A 27,784-nucleotide genomic window follows, 5' to 3' on the forward strand; every position below is an offset into this window, starting at 1 on the left:
CTTCACCTTTTAGCAAAGTTTTAAAGATTTTTATGAGGTGGCTGTTTATCATTCGTTCATACATAAAATGGCAAAGAAAACCTCTTAAAGTAAAATTAAATATAGGTATTTATGAAAGAAAATCTCCATGCCCCAAAACTTATTTTCTAAGTGAGTATGTAGTCGTAGTTCGTACTACTGTAGGCTGCAGCCATGAAAACAGCATTTTGTTTACAATTATCCTCAAAGATGGCGTTACATATTTCATTGTTTTTGTGTACAATCCATAAAGTTAATATACCTAGCGGAATAGAGCAACAATCTCGAGCTGTCAAACGAAACCGAAATTGATTTTCGTTTGTATTAAAATATGTGTACGTATACACTTACACAAGCATGATTGAACATGAATTCTATGAGATTAAATTGTCAACGGGCGGCACGTGCCGACTGGACGTCAAAAAAAGAGTGCTGCTGTCATGTATCACACGTCTCTTTTTACCACGCAGTGTTACTGATCTACATCTCTCTTGCTCAGGCCTTTGTTTCTCTATTCCGCTAGGTATATTAACTTTATGGTACAATCATAATTTGCTTCCAAAGCAGAGGTAGATTTGCAGTTCGTGACAAAAAGAAAACTACTCTTTTCAATAATCCAACATTTTAATATGGAAACAAATTTATTTGAAATATAAATTAGTATAATAAATTTCAATTCTTAATCTACTGTTATACGACGCTTATAATATAATTCTTATAATAATTTTATTGTATACATTTTTCGTACATTATCAGAAACCATTTTGAAAAATCTTTATCGTCAGGGATCGCACCGTATGTCATCTGTTTTAATTGGAGCATAATGTGACTGATTTCAATTTTAATTGATTTTCAAAGTAATTACTTAAACATATTTTGATGATTGGCATAACAATGCTTGCATTTCAGGGAAAATTCATGATAGTTACGCTACAAAAATGTATGAGGTAATTTCATACTTTAAATCAATTATTTTGCATAGTAAGGGCGACTAGACTGTAGCAATAAAAATTCGAGTCGAATAGTCTTCAATAAGTCTCGACAAACGATCGCTCGTCAAAAGGAGGCAGTTTACGACATTCTGGTCCTAGTCGTCAAATAATATAAAATCGCTTGTAATTTATTACTCGAGCCGACCACCGACCGGTCGAAAGGTCGGCATAGGATGAATAAGCAATGTCAGCTTGGCTGTTAAAAGTTCGAACATATCTTATGATTTAACAATCTTGTATATTTATAATTTTATACATAATAGACTTCTCAGAAACTGTTGTATTTCGAGAGAAACTATAGCTAGGTGTTATTTATCAGAAACTTTGTTTGCTGGCCTTACGGTAGGAGCTATCAAGCTCGTTCTCTTATAACATGTAGTATGAATTTAATATAGGCAGATACTTGTTCTTGAATTTGATAACATTAATATTTAAGATCGTAATAAGATTTCGGAACTGAATTCTTGTCTGTAAAATAAAAAAAATCTGCATTCATTTGAGATTTCCGCCGCTAAAACTGCGCTGGTATACAAGGTCATAAAAATTCATAGTCAAGTTGGTTGGCACTTGGCAGTTACAACAACTGCCAACCATTGAATTGAACTGATATTTTGTTTAGCTTACAGTAGGCAAAACTCACAATCAAAACAATCAATACAATATTGAATCACAAAATATACTCTTATCATTAAGTCTACAAATTACAAATCGTATAAAGACATAAAATCAAATGAGAATATAGTTTAGCCTCCCAGATGTTGATTCATAAGACATAAACTCATTTGATCATTACGCTCAAATACATTTATAAGGTCGAACCTGACCTGACACATCATACACCACGGAATCTCACCCAGAAAAATGCTTCGTATCATCCAATCAAAATTGAAATCACTCATACGGGACCAGTTATCCCAGCTTGACGTCATCGAAGGCCGACATTAGATCGCTCGTGTTCTGCAGCATCTCCGTGTCGGTCCAGAAGTCAGACGCTATCGGTATATTGCTCTCCATCAGATCGGCTTGAGGAAATCCGGGGCTCGGCTGGAACTTGTTCAAGTAGGGGTCGTAGCCCTGAAGAGCCCCGACCGGGGACAGCAATCTGTTGGGGCTGTACATGTAGCTGTTGGGTGACAGTGACTGAGGCGTCGAGTAGGGGCTGATCAGGTCCTTGCGGGGACTGACGTCCGAGTAGGTCGGACTGGGGAGATACATGGAGCCTATGTTGACGCTGAGGGGGGACATCGCGTTGGTTAAGTTGGCACGGATGTTGGGGACGATGGCTATGGACTTGTTGGCGCGCGTCATCTGCTTGATCGGTTCCGCCTGGAGTAAGTTTATGACGGGCAGCGGGATGTCTCTGCTCTGGGGGGTCGGTGGGGTCTTCTGTGGGTCCGGCACTAGGGGGTAGAACTTGTTCTGGACGGCCTGACGCCGCTGCTGCTCCAGATCCTGAAATCACATAAGAAAATATATTAGCAGAGGATAAAATAACTTTTAAATTGAACTACACTTTAAAGGACAACACAAAAACCACTGTATCCGAATGGAAGGAAGCAAAATATCCTACCTAATGCTTTAGTAATACGTAATCCAAACTATACATAAAAATATTTACTCCATACTCACGGTAATCCATGTGCTTGTCACTGTCAGTCAAGTGGTTTATCCAACTTTTCAGACAAAAACAGCAACATGGATTAGCTTAGTGTAAATATTTTCGTTAATAAGGGATATTACCCCTTTTATATAAATGATTTTATTTACCTATGTTTGATATGAGTCAAATATGTGGTGCACATAATAATTTTAGTCCAGTCAAATAAACCTGTTATAAAGGTACTATATTGTACTCGGCGAAACATGGCGGTAGCGGTCATTGACTCCCTATCAAAAACTTGTAATTTTCTATACAAAGCCGCGATTGACAACATCTGACACATCAATGTCAATCGCGGTTTATATGGGAATGACAAGTTTTTGACAGGGAGTCAATGACCGCTACCGCCATGTTTCGCCGAGTACAGTATAGTTGTCTATAAAAACTCAAATTTTAATAATGTTAAATTATTAATCTGAATATTATATTCATATGTATTAAGAACTAGTATTAAATAAACCAGTGAAATGATTATAATCAACCCACATTTTTAAAATTAATATATGAATTATTATAAAATTAATTGTTATTGTTTGCAAAACAATAACAATTAATTTTATAATAATTCATTAGCATAACCTGTACATGTTTGTAATTACTAATTATTATTTATGTAATTAACCAAACATGTTCATAACAAAGTATTTTTGGAAATGAGTATATTAATTAAAAGAAAATATTGTACCTCATAAGTCATTACATAATAAACTAATGAACTTAACGAAAATACCATTTATCTATATTTTTATTTGACTAGACTATATTCAAAGAAAGGAAGGACAGCAAGTTATACAATTTTATAATAATGGCAACTCTATCAGCTCTACAATTCATAACCAACTCCTTAAAAGGGTGAGGTTATATTCTGTATTAATGCTATACCCAAATATAATGCAAACTCCGGATGTCCGCACCCAACAACCCTTTTATTTTTATCACGTAGTAGCCCTTTTCTGCTAACTTGACCGTTTTCAAAGGAATGTATATTTATCGTACTTGGCATACCGTTTACATCCTGACCCATTCATTTCTATGTAATTTAAACAAAAAAAAAACAGCCAGTCCAAAAACTTGTACTTACTATCAGAGAAGTTGATTCCTATGCAGATGGCGGACCTAAGTAATTTGGTCGCGTTACGTCAAATCCATGCGACCGATCACAGCTCATATTGAATTGACATAAGCCGACAAAATGACGTAGGTCCGTCAACTGCCTAGGAATCAATTTCCTCGATGGTACTATCATGTGCGCGTGCGGAATGCGGATATCTTAATCTCTATTTAATAACCAAACCTCTTTTTTTATTATGTATTTTGGATCTTGATATCACGATATTTCCGTTAGGTACTTCGGTTTTGTGGCCCAGACTTAGGCTGTTTAGTGTTTACACACACGCCGGTAGCGGCCGCGGCACCGCCATCGCTGCGGGGTGTGTGTAAACAGCCTCAATTTGTGGTCGGGCGTTTGTAGAGAGCAAAAGCGCGATTACTCAACTTTTTAATCACAGAATACAAATTACCGTTTTTAATCGACTTCTAAAAAAACAGGAAGTTATAATTACCTATATCTATTGTCTATTCGTTGTATCAAGATTTTCTAGTGTTTATAACCTTAACTGATAAGTTTGAAGGTTTTGGCTCACGAGTACTGTTTAATTGGCTACATACGCCAAAGGTAATCGAATGGACAATAATAAATTGTCCAACTATACAACGTAAGTTAACTAGTTTTAATTAATCATCATTACAATAACGTCATTATGGGCCAAGGATTAGTGCAAGTCGCTATTAGGACGGTCACTAGTTTACGATAGGTCGTTATCGAAACGACTGATCCATGGTAAATGCTCAGAATCAGATACACATTTAGTAGGACGTCTCGCATCCTGAAGATTATTGCAACGTGACGACGCGACGATTGAATTCACATTGAATTGTGTACTGATCCTTATACCACCTTCTTCATTGTCTGTGTTGAGCTGTGAGCAAATTTTTATATACTGAGTTAGGTAAAAAGGTATAATCCGCGCGCAATCAGAATGGGATCAAAATGACAGTTTAGTTTGCTACTGAAAGTAGCATTAGCAAAAATATTCTGAACATTAATTTATGGGTTTATACAATATAATTTAACAATAAAACACGTAACCGACCGTTTCTGTACATACTACATTAAATATATTACTACTGTGCTCTTAGTCGACCCTGTGGTAGCTACAACTCTTTCAGTTATTATTTATTTTTATTTTTGAGCAAACCCAAAATTTTCATGAAAAAGATTTCTTGATAATAATATTTTACCAACGACTGTGAATTGTGATTCAGGAATTATTCTATCAATCAATTACTATAATAATATCACATTTTACCTATTATTTTACTAGGCATTTGAGAGGCCAACGTCATTTGGTCGGATCATGTCAATTCAATGATTGTGAATTGTGATCTGTCGGCTGGGTTTAACGTAACGTGTCCAAATTATGTAGGTCCGCCATCTGCCTAGGAATCAACTTCTCTGAATATACAATAGACAAATCATTGCTGTCGCATTCAGGCTACCCTCAGAGAAAAAATACTCTATGGTTGCTGGCTGTATGGCCGTATGGGCAACGCTCCCTTTGCCTGTCCCGACCGGGACGATTTAAAAAAAAAACTCTATGGTTGGTATATCTATTCTAAAATATTTTTTTTATAATTATCAAATACAGCCCTAGACCTGCAAGGACTACTTAACCGATTCAGTGCGGTGTCATTTTTTGCGTCTGGCTGCTAACAAATATTTCGTGGATCGTCTGAGGCGCCTAGCGCCAGGAACTTTGATGACTCCTCTCGAGCCCCATCCGCCATGAATTGTAATTTATCGTTGTTTCGTCTGTTTCTAATTGTTTTTCTTTTAGTAGCGACCCAACAGCGAACGTAAACTGATTAATAGTTCGTTTCAAGTATTTAGAAGTGATTATTTACGTGTACAAACAGAAATGCAAGGTTTATTTTCGTTTTATTGTAGAACGGGATATTACATGCTACTTGCTAGTCATGAATAACGCCAAAAAATGTATATCTACTTTTTATAGCATTTTATAAACAAATAAACATTGTATAAGTTGTAGTTTTTTAATGAAATATGTTTCTTTCATACCGGTGTGAAGCAGGGGTGGGCTGCTAGTTAATTATAAGAATAAATGTGAGATTTTGCTGGTGTTGGCGTTATATATCTATAAAATAATTCGTCGGCCGTATTAATCACCAATTGAAAATGTTTAAGACTCCTGAAGTGTAAGTTTTTATGCAATATCCTAAAACTAACACAGTACACGTAAAATACGTGACAAATAAAGCCAATTTTATTGAGGGGAAACCTCAGAAAAATGTAATTTCATCATAGTTTTACAGGTACACATTTTATCTCCTCTCGGGCGTCACACGCCATACAGAAAATATACCCATGGTGCCTCTGCGGCGACATCCGCACGGAATCGGTTAACTTATTTATATCTAAGGATTGTTCACAACCACCCGTAGAAATGCGAAAGTATGGACAAACTGTTGACATAAACTTAAGGTGTCGTTCCGATCTTTACCGCTGCTTATCGCTACCGACAAAAATTCAATTAAAATGCCACTTTATGATAGACATATATGTCATAAAGTAGAATATTATTTGAATTTTTAGGACTATAGTCTGTCATAAAGTGGCATTTTAATTGAATTTTTCGGAACGAAAAAAGATCGTAACTTCACCTTAAGTTTATCTCCACAGTTTGTCTATACTTTCGCATTCCTACTGGTGGCCGTGCTAGCCCGGCAGATAGGCAATAATTGTTTATCTACGCATAGATATTATTTACCTATTCTGTCGTATTTATTACTATTTATGTGCTACTTATCACTTTAATTAAACAGGAAAGTTTTGTTTAATCGTCGGCCTTATCTATACGTTATGGCTTATGCAATTTTGTTGTTCACAACATTGGCAACAATACATAATATTTTCTTACACTGTAGGGTAACTCAGCTGTTCTTGAAATCAATTTCGTACTGACAAGACGTTTAATCTCACGCGTGTAATGATACTCGGTCAGCAATTTTAAGTTATCCGAAATCACGCTTATGTGTGTGTGCGGACGATGCCGAACTACTGTTTATTGTTCATGCTGTGGTATCAATGGTAACTACACAAGGGTAAATACGTCTGGTTTTTTCAAAAATTAATTGTCATCATTCAGTATTTTGATTTTCAATCTAGAATGCTTCTGAGAATAGCTGTGATTTTTTTAATTACCTACTAGACGTTCCGCGCGGCTTCGCCCGCATAAATTAGGAATTTTACGGAAACCGTACATTTTCCGCACAAATAGTCTATGTTCCTTCTACTCTACATCTGTGCCCAATAACTTGGAAATTAATCCGGTAGTTCGCGAGATAAGCAGCTTCAAATAATTTTTCCGGCATTTTCCACATTTTCCTCTCGTTTCTTCGCTTCTATTAGTCTTAGAGTGATAATTTATAACCTTCCTCGATAAATGGTCCATCTAACACTGAAAGTATTTTATAAATCGGACCAGTAGTTCCTGAGATTAGCGCGTTCAAACAAACAAACTCTTCCGCTTTATAATATTAAAGTACCTATAGATAGAAAATATCACTAAGTTGCAAAAAATACACGTTCACTGTTCATACTTTTATTTACTTAGAAATGAAAACAATTGATTTGCTGACTGTATGTCATACCGTGGCTAATGGGTATTGTGTAAGGGCGCATATAAGGGCAGTATTACACTTAGGTAGGTACTGTCGCACTCAGAGACGAATTCATACTAATATATTATTATAAATGTGAAAGTGTGTGACGCCTGTCAGTCAGTTACCTCTTCACGCCTAAACCGCTGAACCGATTTTGCTGTTGGTACGGAGATACTTTGAGTCCAGGGAAAGCACACAGGATACTTTTTATCCCGGAAAGAAAGCCTTTCTTTATTCTCTTTATTCTTCCGCAGAAAGAAAGCCTTTATTTGCGCGTGCCGTATTAGTTTCCTGTACTTATGTACCATCCGAATATGAATAGATAATACTTATTGGTATTTAGTATGTACCTACTACCTACTATCTATATTGTATGTGGCAGTACCTACTCGTATACATGTATCGAAAGTATTTTATACGATAATACGTAATTACTAATTAGCAAGTACGACAGTGTCACGTTACAAAACAAACAAGCTGCATACTATGCAGTATGCTGTATGTATTGCAGTGCTTAGTGCAAACTTTACTACTTTTGCGGAAGTTGTTAAATTCCTGGCAAAAATAATATTGTATTAGTACGTAGGCTTTTTTGAAACCATGATGAACAAGACGTAAAGTAAGTGTATTTCCACAACTCACAACAAATTGCCGATCCGGGCATCCGTAAGTATGGGTATGAAGACGGCATTTTTTTATGAATTGCCACCATTGTTCTCATGGAAAAAGTTGTTCATTTTGACGGGCTCATTTGATGGTTTCAACGATAACGGTGTTTACACTAACACACTGTATAAGCACTTGATGACCGCAACCGTACATTTAACCAGGATAAAAATTATTCTATGTCCTTGACCGGAACTCAAAGTATCTCCATACTAAATTTATACAACATCGGTTCAGCGGTTTGGGCATAAAGAGGTTACTGACAGACAGACAAAACTTCGCATTCATAATATTAGTATGGTTATGAGGGAACAAGAGCTGCTGTAAGCAAAGTATGTAATAGAAATTCGTAACGCCAATGATTTGTATGATTATTTTGACAACACTCATACATATTTTGAACTTTTGTTAATTTTACGATTACGAAGCTGTCTACAGCACTCAGCAGTGTTGTCGTAAGTCGCCACCCCTTGGGGGTTGGATCATAGAAAATTTTGAAAAACACTGGTCTACAGGAACACAGTCCGTAGATTGGAATAATGGTGCTCCACCGTGATAAAGTTATCAAATCAGGTCTACAGATATTTGGGCCGAGTTGTAAATTGTAGGTACTTTCCTTAGGCCACAGCCAAAGGCTGTTAAATGTGTGGCCTTAAAATTGTAGGTCAAGTGTAGATTGAGGTCGGAGTTGCATTAAATGCTTTTCTCTCATGATATGATATAAGGTTTATTTAATACTAGATATTCTTACTGCCATTACTGCCATATATCTATTAAATTTTTTTTAAAGACTCTTTGCAATATCTTTTATGATAACTATAATATGAGCTGTGATAAATTAACCCCAAAATATTCACGATTCAGAAATATAAAACCTGATAAAGATAAGCTGTAGAGCTAGTTTATTGCCATTATTATAATTTATGTATAAATATGATCAAAACTCGCAAAGGTAAAGGGAAAAGGAAAATCAATGTGCACCACGCTTCGTTCTCTTCGTTTAATATCAAACATGTTTTATTGAATTAAACTATAATAGTCTATAATAAGTATATTATTTTCTTCGAGAAAAATAATTTTCTAATACAATTTACCGCTTACTCTATAAACACTTAGATTAATAACAACGTCAGGATACCTCTACATACAAAAATTAAGTTCAAATATACATCCGTACTCGCGACCAAGCACGCAGTCTACAATTGGAGTATTCTGGAGCAGCTACACACATCAAAAATTATCTACAAAATACAAAAATAATAAAAATACTATTCCATTCGCTACAAATAAAAACCTAGTACAAATATACTGCTTCGCTTACTTATTGTACTCAACGTTTGTGCTGGCAGTGAATATTACAGTCCGATACTGCCTCAAAAGTCAAAACCCGAACATCACAATCGGCATCACGATTCATGAATCTTCTAATAAATAAACCTACTTTAACCACCTAGACACAATAAATAATGTTCGTTAGATAAATTATGTTCGTTGCTAATTTTAAATCAGCTATTGATTAAAAACATAAGACTCGGTGCGCGGCGAAACGTTCACGCGGGCGACTACTAACACTACCCTCGCAGAGTTCGTAACCTACAGATATGCGTAAAACTTAACACTAGGCTCAACGATCGCTTCCTTCCAAACGTCCACAAAACATGAGATCCCGACATCCGATCCGCTGGGAGAATTGCCGGCGAATTCAACATAAAATCCAACAATAATATCACAAGTATTGACGGCACTGATCCGATCTACGCACGGTAGTCTACGGGGTGGAGAAAATCACTTAAAAGTTAGGTGCAAAAAAGATCACTGGACGTGCAATATCACAGTTTTCGCTTGTTCGGTCTATGCGTGCTAGACTTTGGCTTTCTGGCGCGGCCGGCACTGCACCATACAGATATAGCCCGCGTCCACATCACACCCGCTCACCAGGAGGTTCATGAGGACGCTCGAGGACGACTTTTGGGGCTTGGGCGGAGGCGACGGACTTCGCTTCGCCCGTTTCGCATTATTGTCCTCGTCCTCGCTCATGACTCTCTTCACACCTTGATCCCAAGACGATACGCTTCTGCTTGGTATCAGTCCTAAAATGGAAATTTCGTTTAGTTTATAAATTAGCAAAATGTTGATACAAATCTAGTCCCAATAATAATCTATACCTTGATCTGAATAAATATTTGTTATGATATCTTGTGGAGGTGGTCCCGTCGGCGGGGCGGCTAGCAAGCGTTGTAACGCGGGAGCCGAGGAGGGAGGTTCCGAAGGCTGCGGTCTGGCCTGTCGCACGTTCTCCGGAAGCGCTCCCCACATTACCGCCGGCTCCAGTAGCGGGAGCTCATCTGTCGTGGGTATAAACGGCGAAGTCCCATCATCGATGTCATTGTCAGAGCGTGCTCCATCGAATGTGTCCAAAGACAGTTCTGTCAGTAATGATGACTGTTCGCATGACGATTCTGTTTCCTGTAATATAAAGATTATAAATAAAATATTTAAATATTAATTAAATAGATTCATTACAAATTACTTCAATCATAATAGTTATTTACCTGGGGCTCAGGCGAAGATAACAAGGAATCCGCAATAAGAGAATCCACAGGAGATCCATTTTCCAAGTCATCACTTAACAGACTGCAGTAGTTGTCGCTGAGAATGAATTCATCAAACATTTCAAAAGGGCAATTTTCCAACGGTATACAAGCATCACCGGCCGTGGGCGCCAAATGGGTCAGATCATCCGGCTCGTCTTTAAGCACTGAAAAGCAAAATTCAAATAAAACACTGTATCTCTTTTCATCAAAAACTAAAAACTCTGCTCAAAAGATTCAGATTACATAAGATTCTCTCTAGCTCTACGTTGTAATTTCAAACTCACTCGTGACTCCCGCGCCTGGAGAGAACATGAGAAATCCTTTGTTCATTTCCTTCTCCTTGGGTGCAAATATGAGCTCTGTTACGGGTATAGGACGCTCCTCCTCCGGGATTATGTGGGCCACGATGGCACCGTTCGGGGGCTCGTCGCTCTCGCAGATCGGAGGCAACGCTGGTACTGTCGGAGTCAGTTCAACCGCCGGTTTCAATTCTGCATGCTGCACTTGGTGTGCAGCGAACACCTCATCTTTGCACTCGATACCGCTGTTGACAATTAATGCATAGGAATCATTACATCAAACAAAACATACGATCTACCGCTCAAAGTGACAAATAACTAGTAACGAATTGTGCTAATAGAACTTGCGAAGAGGCAGCCGCTAATAGAAAGACACAAGTAGAAAAGTAACAATGTATCGTTAGAGCAGAGATGTGTGCGGGCGGATAATGAGCCAACAATACGTCAAGGTTATGTTTCAACTAGTCACATCTGCAATTGTAGAATACGAACGACAATAATTATCATTGTTGGAAGTTTTGAGTGCAAAATTAATTAATCTCATCGTTGGACCACTTACTGATAGCAAAGTTATTTCATGAAATTCACAAAATACTTTTACATAATATCAATAACTGTAACTAATTCTTAACTTACTTAGACGTATTTATAAGTACTTTAAATTTAAACAAAACACTGAATTGATTTTTCGAATACGAGACCGAGTTTTCTCGAACGACGTGTTTACTGGAGCGCTACTGATAAATATTTGAATAAATGGTTGCTTATCGACAAGTTCATATTAAATAATAATTTGCTATCTGTGTTGGTTAGCTATGAAAGTGTAGGATTAATTAACTAATGTCAAACGACGATAACCTGATCAGTGACCACTAGTCCTTCGGATTAATACTTGCGTCAATGACTTAGAACGACAAAATATCGTATGATACGCAAACTATGATAAGAATGTGATACGTTAGCTGAAGTTCATGTTTCTATTGACCTGCGTGATTAAAATAGACCTGCGATAGAAAATCATTACCTTGAATTCGAAACACCGAAGTGTAATCAAACAAAGTTCGAGTAATATGTTTTCTTTAGAAAAGTTGGTCTACGAGACGTCAGACAAAACCATAACAAACTGAAAAACATTAGCTGGCTAGACGTACAAGGAGCGTGTTGCATCTACGTTGAATAATCGAAAGTGAATTTGAGAGGGAAGACATAATGGTTACGGGCACGAGGGAGACACTAGGCGAGTAGTATGCGGCCTCGCTGAAAGGCCTCGCCTCACACCCTCCAAAAACCCCCAGATTTTCTTTGTGTTGGCCATTCACTGAGACATGAGTGAAACCAACTGCGCGCGCACTAGACCACGCGGTGTGGTGTGGCAGATATCGATTGCCGGCTAGATTACGATCCAAGACCTGTTTACAAAGCTCGAGAGAAAGCTCTCCTAACTGTCACTTACATGACTGTAAACTGATTTCTATTAACTACTTTACGAGCTATAATTTATCATACTGTAAATTGATTGGCAGATTGCCATTGCTCTATGTAGCTAGTAACTTCATTACAAGCTATCTCTACTCTCTACTCTACTTCGACATAAGTATTTTATTTCTTCTTAATTTCCTTTTTATATGCGTCGCACATATTTTTGTTCAAAATAAATCACACAAGAAACCTCTCCTTTTATAGTATTTAGAAAATGACAAGTGCAAAAAACTTGATGTTGATGGAAAGCGTTATCAATCTGTTGATAAACAGTAACACACGCGGTAAAAATAGACACAAATAAGAGATATTCGTTTTCTCTGAAGGTCGAGAGGAAGTATTAGAACAGCTGCTCGTTCGTGACCTTGGCCGTGATACCATTCGGCGGACGGCGCAATTCCAACTTGCTCGAGAGGGCACTGACGTGACAGATTATTGTTGTGATACAAATACCCACTATAAAATATGGTTTGAAGCAAAGAGATAAAGAGAAGTTTTAATTACTTTCGCATTGTTACAACATTTATCTTAATATTGTCATACTTAGAAACGACGATAAAGCTACAGAGAAAATTAAATTAAATTCTGAAGAACAAACGCAAATTGCTTCAAAGTTCAGTGAGATAGTAATGTCTTTCACATTGACGAGTCACGAGGCCTATTTAAGAGTAGTACTACGCCTCAGATTTTCTAGAGACCCGAACATTTAATAAAATATTTGGCTGTGAGAAAAATTCTTTTATTGGTAAATTAATCGTAATAATGTATTCTGGATAAATTAATTCTTTAGCTATGAAAATCTCCCATTAGACCTCATTTCTATTCTATTTTCAGTAAACACCTAGTAACTACATACCTAAAGAATATTTAATGTAAATGAATGTCATTATTTTAATACTGATTATTATTAATATTCATTGTGGTAATAGCTGTTTATTATGCTAAAGATGTTTTGTTACGAACATCCAACGTGAAAAATGAATGAAAATTGAAAGTAAGTATAATGAATCTCTTCAATTTAGATATTACAGCATTCACAAAAAAAGAAAAATTAAATTCATAAATTACAATAATCTTAAATTCGCAGAGTTATCACTTATCAAGGACAGAAATTCTAAGAACGCAATTAGTGTCAATTCTTGTCTACGATTGTTCGATTACACAGGTTAAAGCCAGACCTGTAATCTCTTATCTCATCATGATAAATATTTACGCATAAATCAAGGCCACTACTGATAATGTAGCACTTATAAATAGAGTGAATGTTGCTGCGAAAATTTCGAAACAATTAGCTAGGATCATTAATACATTTTGAACTATTATTATTACTCGCTACAGATTATGCAACACAGTTATTACATTTTAATTAAATTATAATAAAGAAGCTGAAAAATTAGAAGCTAAATAAAAAATAAATTATTTTGGTAAGTACATAATTTACATCTAATATCACTTCATGTGGTGGATGGTTTTTATCCACATGATGAATGATTGATAAATGATAAGTGATAACATTAAACTAACATGACATATACAAATACTTCCAATTACAGGCATCTCTGATTTAATATTTGGACTCATTGATCCTATTTAGTGATTTCTATGAAATTGTCGAAATCATCTCTTTATATAAAGAGATGATTTCGACTAAGATGCTGCAACAGATATTCAAGCGACACATGAAATAGACAATGAATTAAATAAACCAGCTAAAGAGATCGCTCGCGATACCATTGTGAATGCAATTACTGTTATATCGGATGATTTAATGGAGACAGCGTTCGCGCGAGTTCGCGATCGGCGCGGGAGTCAAGGCCGCGGTGGCGCGGTTATATAACCGGCGGGCGGCGGGGGAGACGTTCTCGCTATTTTAGCATACGTCGAAAACAAGACGCAACTCTCCACTCGGCTACGCGGCTTGCACTACATAACCTCATTCGGAATCGTTCGATTGTTCCACCACTGAACGAATGCAATTGCATGAAGGCGAAGTGTTCGATGAATATTAATTCAATGGAAACATTTAAATTTTAAAACGAGTTTATTATGCACTGTGAGTGACGATTTGTAAATAAAAGTTTATGGAGTAACAAGTTTTTACGCTAAAATACGATAAGAGCTTTCAATGCATTTTTAGAATCGATAGTTATGCCGCCGCGACAGTCTTTATTCATAATATTAAATTTTTTTAATGAAAGTTGAGATCATGCGATGATTTTATCGTCAGCTAATTATTTCTAGCCGCTATCAACAAACACTGCACCGCACATCACTTCACTGTCACTACTCACTAGCACAGAGCACTGATGCTTACCATTTTGCAGATGCAAATCAAATCCGATCGTGGATGAGGCGGTATCCGCGTCCGCCGGTGCGAGTGGCCGAAAAACAAACACCTGATCGTAAATATTATTTCCTTTCGGGGTGTCGCTCATGAGTAGTACGTCTCTTCCGAAGTCTGTGGCGCGAATGATACGAGCGGTTCAGCGGCGACGGCGCACTCGTGAGTCTTGTGACGTGACTCGCTGCACAGACGAGCGTCGCCCGATGATAATGTTCGAGGGTTGCCGCTTCATTCGCCGACCACGCGTGTAGATAACGAAGCCGATCCATCGGTGGTCGGTTCCGATCACGACCAACTCGACGCGGTATCACTTCCAAACGAGTGATCCTTGCGCTATTACGGTGTGCTAATAAGAACAATTATTTTTGATAATAAAAATTCACAACTGCCTACAATAACAATAAAATGCCCGATGCCGGACGCCAGTGTTCGAAAAAGATACACTTCTTGTAAAGCTTACACTACATTATATATTTATCAATGTAACGTGGATTGCATCTAACACATTATGGCACGAAACTCTTTATGAAACAAAACACACACCGCGAGTTCAGTTATTTTTGCAACTGCTAATTCTGAAAAGGCCACCGAACCTATAAAGTATTCGAAATGCGAGCGCATTATAAATAGAAACATTCCTTTAGGTAATAATATCCTTAAGGGTTTTGTTTCAATGGTATTGCCATTCTAAAATTAGATGCATAAATCGATGCAAAGGTTTGCTTGTGAATATCTCAATACACTCCCTGTTAGCCCGTACTCACGTAAAAAATTTAGAATGTACATACCTACATATTATGTAATTATGAACGATGAATGTTGCCTACATCTCATAACATATCTCTTGAGAGACTCTTTAAACACATTATATTTAAGTTGAAGTGTTTAACTACAAGTTTATGTAAGGTCCTTAAAAAGTACTACAAAAAGACCGTTGTTTCTTTTAAGCAATTTCTAAATTATGAGCGTTAATTTCCTACCAATCAAATCTCTACTATTACGCTATTATTTGATTTCATTGTAGTGGAGAATATAAAAGAAAATTTAAATAGCTCAGATATTATTGTGACCGAGGAAGTCTTAAATTCCCACATTAACACACACACACACACACACAGTCAAATTTGGGAGCCTTAATGACTTGCTAAAACCTGTTTCTCGAATTTGAGGACTCAAGCACTCTCACCAACCTCAAATCACCGGTTTATATTCAGAAATTACATCATACACCATGTGCAATGTGTCTAAACCTCGCTTCCAGTAATGATAAAACAACGTCTTTATCAATCATAATACTAGGGCAGATTGGATACACGATACCTTTGGCTCAAGCCACGTTGTTCCACAATTTAGCCGCGTAATTCGACACTGGACGATAATGGAGACTGCTGTGTACCGCAAATGAACGTCGGCCTTTTATTATAACAGTAAATATAATGCAGGCTGCAGATATTTAAAGAAGTTGAGTTTCACAAAGCTGAAAGCGACGTTGCTTTCAACAATTCTACCTCTGACTAACGCCAAGCGTTGTTGCTGCCTGCTGGTCATGCGTATTTGACGATTTCACAAACTTTGAAAAATATTCATCATTCATGATGCAACTATAGGATGTATATGAATTTCTTGGAATCATTAGTAGCAAATAATATCGTAATTACAAAGATAGATCAGTCAGGATATTTTCTTTGATAAACGTACAGGAGACACAGTGGAGTAAAAACATTAAACCCTTATGAATAAAAAGATCCAGACTGTAAATTGGAAGGAGTTATACATTAATTATCGATTTAAGAAGTTATATCATGTTTTGTTCTTATCAAATACGTGGCTTGGCAAACGGACAATATATTGTTTAACTATAGCATCTGTACATATACACAGAGTTGGGTAATTAATAATAATATTAATTACTCTATAATAACTCTATAATATAGTCCAGACTCATTTTATTTGTCCACACAAAAAATCAGTGAACAATAATTCCTAACCAAACATGACGTCCTCATTACGTAATAGTTTGTCAAACCACTCATCGCCAACTAGATTAAACACAAGGAAATACAAAAAAATTACAATAACTTCATAAGATTCAACATCAGCATTTAATAGAAAAAAAAATACAAGAGGAAATAGGCCTATTCTAGTTGGAACTTGGAATGATATAAGTAGTGGGAAAGGTATTCACTAGCGCAAATTCTTTGGCGTCATTAATAATATCCATATCTGCATTGACTATAGACTATAGTAGAAAACATTAAATATTTATAAATGCAATCAAATTACTCCACAACTACATACGCTGCCTTATGGGTCGTTATTATCGTAATAAACAGGCCACAGGGGATAAAGCAAGACATATGGACTGTGGGGAATTTATTATAATTTACCAATGGTTCAAAAATAAAAAAGGAAGAAGTAATTTATAGGTCCATACATCTTATATTATATAACAAATTAAGAATATTCAAATCTGAATTCCATCCCGAAATGATCAAAAATTAATGGGAACAAAATTAAGGCAAATGAAAAAAGAAACTATAAACTTGCATAATAAACGTTTGCCTCATGAATTGCAATTGTATATTAGGGCCGCCTCTGGGTCGATGACCACCACACCCCCATTTCGCACCGCCTCTGTGGTACGTGATTTAAGCCACGTTCTATCACAATTGCATCACTTCCACACATATTTGATGAATCATGAAATATGGAGTAAGTACTAATAATAGTTTTCGAGAACTGTAGCTTATCCTGGATGTAGTATTTCAAGTTACGTTCATATAACCATAGACGAATATAGAACGTAATATTTCGGATTACGTGCTAATTTCATATCGGACGTGTTAGTTAATTTTTAATTTAACAACATCTTATCTCTCTCGTTTACTGTTATAATTAAAGAGAAAACATTGTTTTAATTGTAATAAACCATAAACACTCAGGTATTGATGAAATTGGGACTTAATCAGATTTCATTTCAATTTTTTTGTAATCAGCATTTTCTTCCCTTTTACTTATGCATCTCGAATCCACTCGTTCCTCGACCATACATACTTTTCAAGGAAAGAAAAATAATTCTGCAAAATCTTTACATGTTATTTTAAGCAAACCAATCATCGCGAATAAATATTGAAGTATATAGGTTGTGAAATTTCTGCGAATTTACTCGGCGCACGACCGCGTATCGCAATATTGCACGCTATACATGCATCGCCATGCCGGATAAATTGTTTGCTTCATACGGACTCTTGGGGACATAATTTAATAAACACTGGAAGTATGGCGTAATACTCGAGAGAAATTGATCTTATTTCTTTTTTAATCCATTTCACGTCTGTTATTTACCATGAATATTAGTAGAACAAACAAGTATTGGTCACGGTGCCCTGTAACATCTCAGGAACAAATAAACATTAGTTGCAGTCTAGAGATAGGGGCAATCATGAGACGAGCGACAATAACGAGGGGGCTAGAATTTAATTCGGACGAGCATCAATCAAGAAGCTTTACAATAACTCGGCTGTCAAACTAAATTACTTTGGAGCGACTATAGCAATTCGGAGACGTCCACGGACTACGATGAGTTTAAATTCATACCATTCGCACATCTCGATTCTGTTTACGACGGCCAAATACCGAGTTGATTGTCGCCAATAAAAAATATTAGCTTTAATTAGACATGTGTTAGTAGAATCCTACAGTTGAATCGCGAAATAATCGAGAATTTGAGAAGCTGCGAAAGGCTTACGTGACCGTTCACACGAATCGAGTGTCGAATATGGGAACTTACGTTCCACGTAAGAACGAATGGATACCGAAACGGTCCACACCGGAACCGTTTATTCACTTATTCCGAATTCCGCTCGTGTGACGACCATCGCTGGAAGATTTCTATTGTTTATTGATCGATGATCAGTAAGATGCCACGATATAAAGATTATGACAAAGATCCAATAAAGTTGACAAAGACAAAATATGTATAGTTTTGAATAAAACTGCTTCAATCGATCTTTAAAACAATGATTCTGCAAAAAAAACCTACTTAGTCATCTCGAGGATTTTTCATACCTACTTAAATGCTTTTCTCACGGTTAACCGTCTGGCTGATTATGATTTTAGTAAATTATAAGATCCGCAAGAAGACGCAATAATGCTGTCTATGTCATGACTCATGAGAGTCAAAATGTTCAAATTATTCAAATTCGTCGTCGTCGGGATTTGGTTGGGGTGACCACCATCTAAGTGCTAGTGGTGGTTGCTCGGTTAATCCGAATCTCAGTCCACTGTCGTCATTGATAAAAATTCAAATGTGTTATATACATTATAATTTATACACGCCGCACCCGTCTTTAGAAACATCAATAGAGGATTTAGGATTTTGCGCTGTTTGGTCTTTCATAGCCACAGAAAGAATTACTTAAATTAAAAACGATTCATAAAACAAATACATGACACGAGATGGCAGAACGATAAAGAATGGGCATGATATAATTAATTGGACCTAGGACCGCGGATATTTCATTAAAACTATTTCCGATATTATTTATATGGCTCGCTATTATTGCAGGTGGCGTGACTTTCTGTTACATTCAAAGCAAAAGCAATCTTACTGAGTTTATCGTTAGGGTTCTAATCTCATCGTTTCACATTTCTGATCCATTTAGCAATTTTACTACAATTGGCGATAGCTGAGCTTTTATTAGTTTTATCGTTTTATTAATATTATCAGATATATACCTAAGTTCTTCCATTACACTGTGAAATAGAATTTCTTCTAGTTAAGTAAAAAAATCAGATAAAAAATAAAAATAAACCGAAAATATCAATTTTCTCCAATTTTAACATCTATTTTAACGTACTTTATGAACTAGTTGCAATAATTTTTACTAATGTTCATTTCTGTGATCAAAATTAATACAACTCTATCTTATAAGAGAAGAAACGTTTATTTTGTTTTATCAGTGATCGCAGTTTATATAGGAGTTGTGTGGATATTTTAAACCATTAAGAGTAGAACCATTCTATTAAATAGTGCCCAACAATCTTCATTTCGCTATGGTAATTACAGATGAAACACTGAAAACTTTAGCAAGATCGCATTGTACCTACTGTTTTCTGTTAACAATTCAAAAGTATTTAACGTATTTATTACACTGTACTCGCCACAAGTGCCACTTTAATAATGCGAACGTTACCATTTTTAAACATTAAAATGAAAATGAAATTTTTTTATTCAGTTCAGGTGAATCCAAGCGATGTAAAATAGATCCTAGCATAGAGCAGATGAAAGTTCTCGCCGCAAACGATACAACTGTAGTCCACCCACGCCCAACATGAAACCAAACTGCAATGTTCTAGATACTGTGCACTCGTAACTCGAGTTCAACGACCCGCAAAGGGAGGTTGCATACCGACGTCACAACTTTAAAGCACGTGCCTTTATTACGCTTTCATGAGCGTTCCTCGGTTATATAAGTTCATCTCTCGCAAATTGCTTCAAAACTTCCAGAGATAGACGATAAAATATACGATGTGCCAAGTCTTTATCACACTAATTTTGACAAAGAATCGTATCCGGCAGCATAAACGACAATTGAGTCTGAAGATATCGATAAACAGAACCGGTCCCTTTTAACACTTGCCAGTTGTCAAGCAAAATACTGTACCCAGAACCGAGTGAAATACATATTCTAAACGAAACAGATGAACAGCTATTTCAAAAGACAATAATTCATAATGCTGTTGCTAATAACGGCAACCTTATTACTAACAATACATTTGAAGCTAGGACTAAGTGGTTAGTTATTATCGTCCTGCCGTACATTGTACAACCTAGGTTACTTTAGGAATAATCCACTGTCTAAATCGTGATCGTGTTTTGTGTGTTAAACTAAAGGCCGCTAATTTATTTAATAGTTACAGCTAAATAGCACCTATTTATTAGCGAGTGTTCTAATTATACACTACTGTAGAGACGTAAAGCATATAGTATTGTCGCATAATTGCATTGACCTACATTACAGCATGTGTAACGCACGATTTGGACCAGGTGTGCACTTGCCTAGGGTCAGGGCCTCAGGGATATAGAATGGATCTGATATAACCAGTATAAATAGAAAAACGATCGCATTAAAGGTTTATAAAGCTACTATAGAAGCTTTTTAAACCTTTAATGAATCTAATAAAATATAGCAAACATAAAATGTGAAGACTTGCTTTTACTTTTAAAAATAGATTCATCAATTACTGTTGAAATTGTTGGCTTTATCTTTGACTTTATCTGGTATAGTGAGCATCTACTTTACCATGCATTATTTTTCAATGCACTTCAAAGTGGGAAAGCCTTTTCGCCTTCTGTTATTACTTTACATTTTTAAATTTCCGAGCCTGGATTTTTGTAAGCCTACCATGTCGCTCATAGTTAAGCAACGTTTAAACTACTACTGATTATGCTCTTGTTGACACGTTGTGATAAAGATGATAAGGGTGGATAGCGGAAACGAAGATAAGGCTGCTGCATGAGCATTACTAAATTGGTCTCTACTTCAATAATTAGTCTCGCATATGAGATACAAATTCTTTGGAAAATATGACAACCATTTTGATATGCGATAGGAATGCAACGTTGCCTACCGAGAATAAATAAGCTACCCCCGTATAGTTAATGAATATATTATTTAGCGGAATTGTAACTGCAGTAATTCTTTTGTTAAACATCAGACATATAACTTCTCCTTACAATAACCATATTCGAATTTTATTTCTCTTCTCTTTAACAACTAGCCTACAGATGTTTCCATCTAAAGATTAACTGCTTTTACTTCCTATATCGTAGCTTCGTAAAATGTAAGTAGATAATAAAGAGTAACTACTTACATTTTATGATTTATAGGCAGTAAATATTGTTGGTGAAGCTAGCGACAAGTAACCATCACCGATAAGCGATAACCCAGGCCTGAGGTCCAGTGCATCAGATGACATATTATAACATGACACTAGCAACAACGATAAGGTGATCTAAAGTCCTTAACGAACCTTACGTAACGTTAATTCAGTATTGGAACAATAACGGAAAAAGAAAAAAAATATACAAAACACGCTCTACTCAAAACTGTGAAACGACATAGTGGTAAAACCCAAGCAAACTTTTAAGTAATCTTGTTGCAACTATGGAAATGCTCGTAAAAACAGGAAAACAATACAATTAATAGCCAAGTCACACGAGGATACTGATTCTGAACCTGTATTTCAGGATTACTTAGGCAACAAATTCACAGCAGAAACATACATAAATAAAATATATAATCTTATAAACGTGTCTCTGTATAAACAGATATTTTAAAATAATACACAAGGACAGTATTTATTTATTATCTCTTGTTTATTAGATGATTAGTTATGTAAAAAATCATCAAGGTTATCAAATCACAACTTGAACTCCGCGGGAAATATACTTCTGACAATATTATGATAACACAATTAAAGATTGTATTTATTTTTATAACTAGACATATCGTTATGTATTCTGTGCTATAGATTGAAAATTGTAGAAGTAAATACTGCATAACAAATAGGCAGCGAAAAAAAGGGAGATAATAATACAATATTCATAAAGCTTGGTTTAATAATATTATAATAAGCCATAGCTAAGAATATAATCCTTTCCAACTATAAATGTCGGGGCAATACAGTTACGACTTACGTGTCCCTACAACTTTCCTGTAGGTCGGATTCTCCATTCATGATGCATTTGGGTAGTTACCACTACTTAGTACTTACTCAATAGTAGTTTCTTTAATAGTAGTGGTTTTGACATTGCTCTTACCACAATAATAAAGGCTTAGTCATAAACTGCGGAGTGTGGTTAAACATTAGGACAATATTTCTTATTACTTATGTGAATAGTGAAAATACAAAAATTTCCTTGTAAAAAATAAGCGAGTGCACCAGTTGTTTTTACCATTTACCCAAAGAATGCCCGCGGGGTAAAAGGTAATGACTTTCCTTGCGATGGCAATAGTATTAAATAAAAAACAATTCTAGCGGGTTCTATTACCTTTGCTTTTCCTTTCGTTTATGAATAATGCTATCTCATGTTTAAACGTGAAGAGGACAAAAAATATCATAACAATGATTATCACATTTAGGATCTGTTGCTAAAATTGTAGTCAGTGCGGCTGCTCCAATGTGCAATAAAATTTTTAAAGTGCTCATATTTTAGGAGCAGTGTTAGCATCTTTTATTATTCGTAGGTTAGCAATAAACATTTTAGTTCGTCTTTATCAATATCTTTGCAGACAGTATGATGGTATTCACCGGGAGTTAGTATTAGAACTTTTTAGTCACCTGAGTCCAGTGCCGTTGCCAATGTGCGTGTGCAATCCCAACTTGCGGCCAAATAGCTGACCTTGACACATTACAAATATTGTTTACATCTATCTAGATACAAGCTAAATAAACTACAATACCATAACCCGTGCAGGCGCCACCCTTTAGGGGCGCCAAATCGCCATCCTTTAGGGGCGCCAAAAACCAAAGCCCCAAAAATATTTTAAAAAGAGATTTTTTTTTAAATAAAAGTTCTGTTTGATACAATTTACTTAACTATTATTTTTGTTAAAAATATTTTATGCTCCTCTTTTAAAAACTTATTAAGGATACGTTTCCCCACATCAAAATCGAAATTTTTTGTCAATTTCCACTATTTAGCCATTTTTGGCAAAAGTGCAGTATGGCGCTGGACGCCACTCTTCCGCAGCATTCTTAGTCTACCTCCTATCATTCACATCCCGGCCCATTACAGAAGTAGTGCAAGAATGTTCCACAGAACATTTTATATTAGCTATTTAGACAAAAAATATATAAAAAATCTAAATGGTCCTTCTTTGAGAAAATCAAGAGAAACAAAGATAGACACTTGAAATTATATAAAATCCTAAATTATGTGTACTTCAATTATTAATGATAAAATTTGAATAAAATTAAAATTTAAGGGAGCTCCCATACAAAAAACACAATTTTTGGCCTATTTTTGCAATTTAACGGTATGGAACTCTTTGTGAGCGAATCCGACTCGCACTTGGCCGATTTTTATTTGCTTTATTTCACCTAATTACCATAAAAAAAGATTCCAAATGCCTTAAGGGGCGCCAAAATCCTTTTTTTGCACACAGGCACCATTAGCCCTTGCGGGGGCCCCGAGTCTTACCATAACAATTGAGTGCGTTCAATGCAATAGGTATTTGGGAGCGAAAATACTACAGTACTGTTATATATTATTTAAGAAAATATCACTTAGAGGATTATAATTTATAACGAAAATTTCCGTGTTCTGAGCAAGATTGATGAAGCTATCTGAAAACATTAATGTCTTAGAAAGTAGCCTTCAAATTAGAGACCAAGGCGCGGGACGAAGATTAATTCATTAAATATTCATTATATAAAGTTTGATGGACAATGCTGCATTAAAGCCTTCGTGGAAATACATCAACAATATGCAGTTTCTTAAAAAATGCATCGTATATTTTTTAAACAAGACCCAAAAACACAAGGGTTCCTTGTGTCCAAATCACTGTGGACGAAATGAAAGCGATAAAACTGAGACGAAATGGTCCATGGCGGGTCTGGAATGGATAGCCAAAGGACAAATTGTAACAAACGAAATGTCGCGCATTCGAGGGATTAGGATGTCTCCCATTTCTGCCCAATCTCCTCGAGAACCCGAGACATTGCATTTTACGAGGCAAATCGTAGGCGTAGATACCTACTTGATGCGGTCGTGACTCGAGTATCATATTTTTCTAATATAAGTGCTGTCTGAATTAACTTTGGATGAGATATAAGGTTAACTAGCTATTTGACCGAGCTTTGCTCGGTATTCGATAAAACACGAATTAAATGACATTTTCTAAAAATGATTCCTAGCTAGATCGATTTATCGCCCCCGGAACTCCCTATATACTAAATTTCATGAAAATTGTTGGAGCCGATTCCGAGATTCCAATTATATATTTATATATATATATATATACAAGAATTGCTCGTTTAAAGATATAAGATTCATGGCATTAAGATTCGTTCAATTCATTCCTTACAAAAAAGCGATGAACCACATTTGATTTGGAAAATTAAATTTTTCTATGAAGAAGATGATCAATACGATCAAAACTTTTCATCAAAGGAGCATTGATAGATATTATTATTTTATGAATACACCGGCGTGCAAATAAGATATCACCCTGACCTAAATATGACGTGAGAACGTTAAAACGTAATAGCACACTATCTTTTCATTCCATTGAATAATTTTCCTAGCTATAATTATTGCCAATTATGCAATAAGCGCGTCACTTGTTTTCTTTCATGTAACCGTTATCAATTTTATTGTTACTTTATGTCTTTATGATTGTAATTGTTCGTATTTCAGCCTCTTCGATTCGTCAATCTTTATCGCTTCGAGAACGTTATTGTGTCACAAAAGCGGTAAACCATATATTCAAAACAAACTCAAATAATAATGAGAAATTATACTCACCTCGCATTTTCCTCTTTATTGGTTTCATATTACCCAATTCAATATCATCATCACCTAAAATGCTGAAAACGTCATGATGAAACACATTTATGGTCGTGGTTAAATTCCTTATTCTAGCCCTACCTTATGACGTAGTTGACGCAGACCACGCTGACTGGTTTCTGCTGCTTGTCGGTGATGACGGTGGCCTGGGTTTGGACCCAGGCGTAGCCGCCCGTCTTGGCCAGGAAGCGGTACTGCCCAGTCTCGCATTGCCCCTTGGAGAACACTGTAACAAAATCGAAGATTAACATTTGCAAACCACTGCAGACTAAAGGAAACTGCAAACAACAGAGGAAAATGCATTATCAGAACCTTGTTGTTATGGAAACAAAATTAATCGACAGTCATAAATATATTCTGAAAATGATAAACTACAAACAAATAACTTGGGAAAACTCAATCAAAACTTGAAAAACACAGAAGTCAGTAAATTTAGGTCGACTAAAATAGAAGGCGTGTTTCAAGTTTTCAAAGCTCCCTCACTAAAGACCGTCTAAATTCTAAAAGATAAAACTTAAATAACAAAGAAGTACTATAATTTTCAATTGAAACAGAATATTGTTTATTTCTCTCTCGAACTTTCAGTCCTAAAATTCTTTACAATTTATCCTTTTATAAAGACGCGAATTTTTGTAATAAAACGTGGAAAGCAAAAGCTCTTTTCTTTTCACTTTTAGTAGGGGTATAAAACCAGTATAAAACGATATTAAAAAGGGTTCAATATCAGATTACTATTTTGAAGTTAATACCAATTTCTAGCAGGCTCAAACAGAGGCAACGAGTCAAATCGATAATTAACTAGTCGCGTGACTAGTTCCTGTGATAACATGCACTACTACTGCAGAATCAAATTAGGTTAAGTGATCATCGGTTTCCTCCATTCTCAATACAATGGCAACTTTATTGCTTCCAGCTCGATGGCGCAGAATACTTTACGGCAAATACTTCGTGAAAAAACGATAGGCAAGTCAATATTTTTAGCTGAAGCAATTTTAGCTGGGTCATTTAGCGCTGCAACCGGGCCTGCCTACAATAATAATTGAGTTCCTTGATTGATAACTTATACAAGTAACAATATATTGATTATCGTAAGAACCTAGCGTAGCCTAAGCTCGAAACAGTTCCAATTTAGCTTGTTGGTACATTTTGCTCGTTTATTGCCCGAGGGCATAACATTTTGTCGTGATAATAAATATCCCATGTCCTTTTCTTGGACTTGTAGTATATCCCAACAAAATTTCATCTGAATGAATTCAGTGACTTAAACGCGAGAATGTGGCAACTGAGAAGGTGTGTTCGCAGGTAAAATATTAAGTATGAATTATTTACTACATCGGCGTCGGCAACAGATGCTCCCAACAGGGCTGAAAGTCCGAGACCTTCGCTTTATTTCTTAGCATCAGATGTGAAGCTGCGGTTAACCAGGTTAGCGGTTATCCACGTCAGAACGCTCTAGGGACTGTGATAGTATAATGTAGAGTTAAATATAAGCATATTTTGTTTATTATTACGTTGAAAGCATTCCAAGTTGTGAGGACTGAACTTAAAAGAAACAAAAGCAAAAAATTCAGAAACCCTTGGATCTTCCCTACGACTGTCACAGAGACAACAGACATAACATCCTACCTTCATTTCCCTAAAGTTATACTTCCTCCTATCCTTAAGATAACACCTCACCGGGTATGAGTAACAAATTACATATTACGTAAAGACATGAGGAATGAAGATAGCACTTGGCGATGTCGGATTTCGCGCGGTTCCGCTAAGAGCTTACTTGGCAGAATATCAAATATTTTCCAGCTTTAACACCTGTAAAGCTGTTGGTACACTAGTTGTATTTACTCTGGAAGTTGCGAGCAACTTCGTTTCTAAATTAGTTTATTCCGACGAAAATCATACATGTCGGCGTAATGAAAACTATCCTTACCCGGGAACAAAATATCTCCATGCTAGATTGTGTCAAATTACATAATTATATCATCATGCCAGAACAAAGTGTTTTCCATTTCTATACAACGTGCATTTGTTACAAAATATTAGTATTTAGCAGGTTATCATTAAAATTATAAGTACATGTTATATACAACATACAGTTACAAGATGCATATACGAGGGGCGTTCAATGTATTCTCGGTATCAGGGTGATTAAGTAACTATGACAGTACTTTAAATATATCATTAGGTAATACTATTTGATGGTATAAGTACAAAAATTCAAACATTTATCTTCACTAGTTATTTAAAAATCTCAAGTTTAACACAGCAAGAATGACTGACGCGACAATGTTGACGAAAATCGACCACCGCGCAGTAATTAAATTCCTTATAAATCGGAGGAAAACTCAAAAAGTGATCCACGAAGAAATGGTAGCAGTTTACAAGTGGGTTTAAAAGAGGTAGGGAAAGCATTGAA

The 27,784-nt window shown here is 36.0% G+C and overlaps 1 protein-coding gene across 2 annotated transcripts in view; it reads right to left on the reverse strand.

Moving 5' to 3' along the window:
* Positions 1-510: 510 nt before the first annotated feature.
* LOC121726526 (hypoxia-inducible factor 1-alpha-like) overlaps positions 511-27,784 on the reverse strand; it is an 85,644-nt gene continuing 58,370 nt past the window's right edge. For both annotated transcript variants that reach the window (XM_042113923.1, XM_042113922.1), the window contains exons 7-12: positions 25,453-25,597; positions 10,958-11,217; positions 10,632-10,837; positions 10,245-10,545; positions 10,015-10,169; positions 511-2,462 (exon numbers count right to left, since the gene is read on the reverse strand). In XM_042113923.1, the coding sequence (XP_041969857.1) occupies positions 1,920-2,462; positions 10,015-10,169; positions 10,245-10,545; positions 10,632-10,837; positions 10,958-11,217; positions 25,453-25,597 (1,610 nt within the window). In that variant the 3' untranslated portion in view covers positions 511-1,919. The remainder of the gene's footprint in view (positions 2,463-10,014; positions 10,170-10,244; positions 10,546-10,631; positions 10,838-10,957; positions 11,218-25,452; positions 25,598-27,784) is intronic.

The sequence above is a fragment of the Aricia agestis genome, chromosome 4 (genome assembly GCF_905147365.1).
Source record: "Aricia agestis chromosome 4, ilAriAges1.1, whole genome shotgun sequence".
NCBI lineage: Eukaryota > Metazoa > Arthropoda > Insecta > Lepidoptera > Lycaenidae > Aricia > Aricia agestis.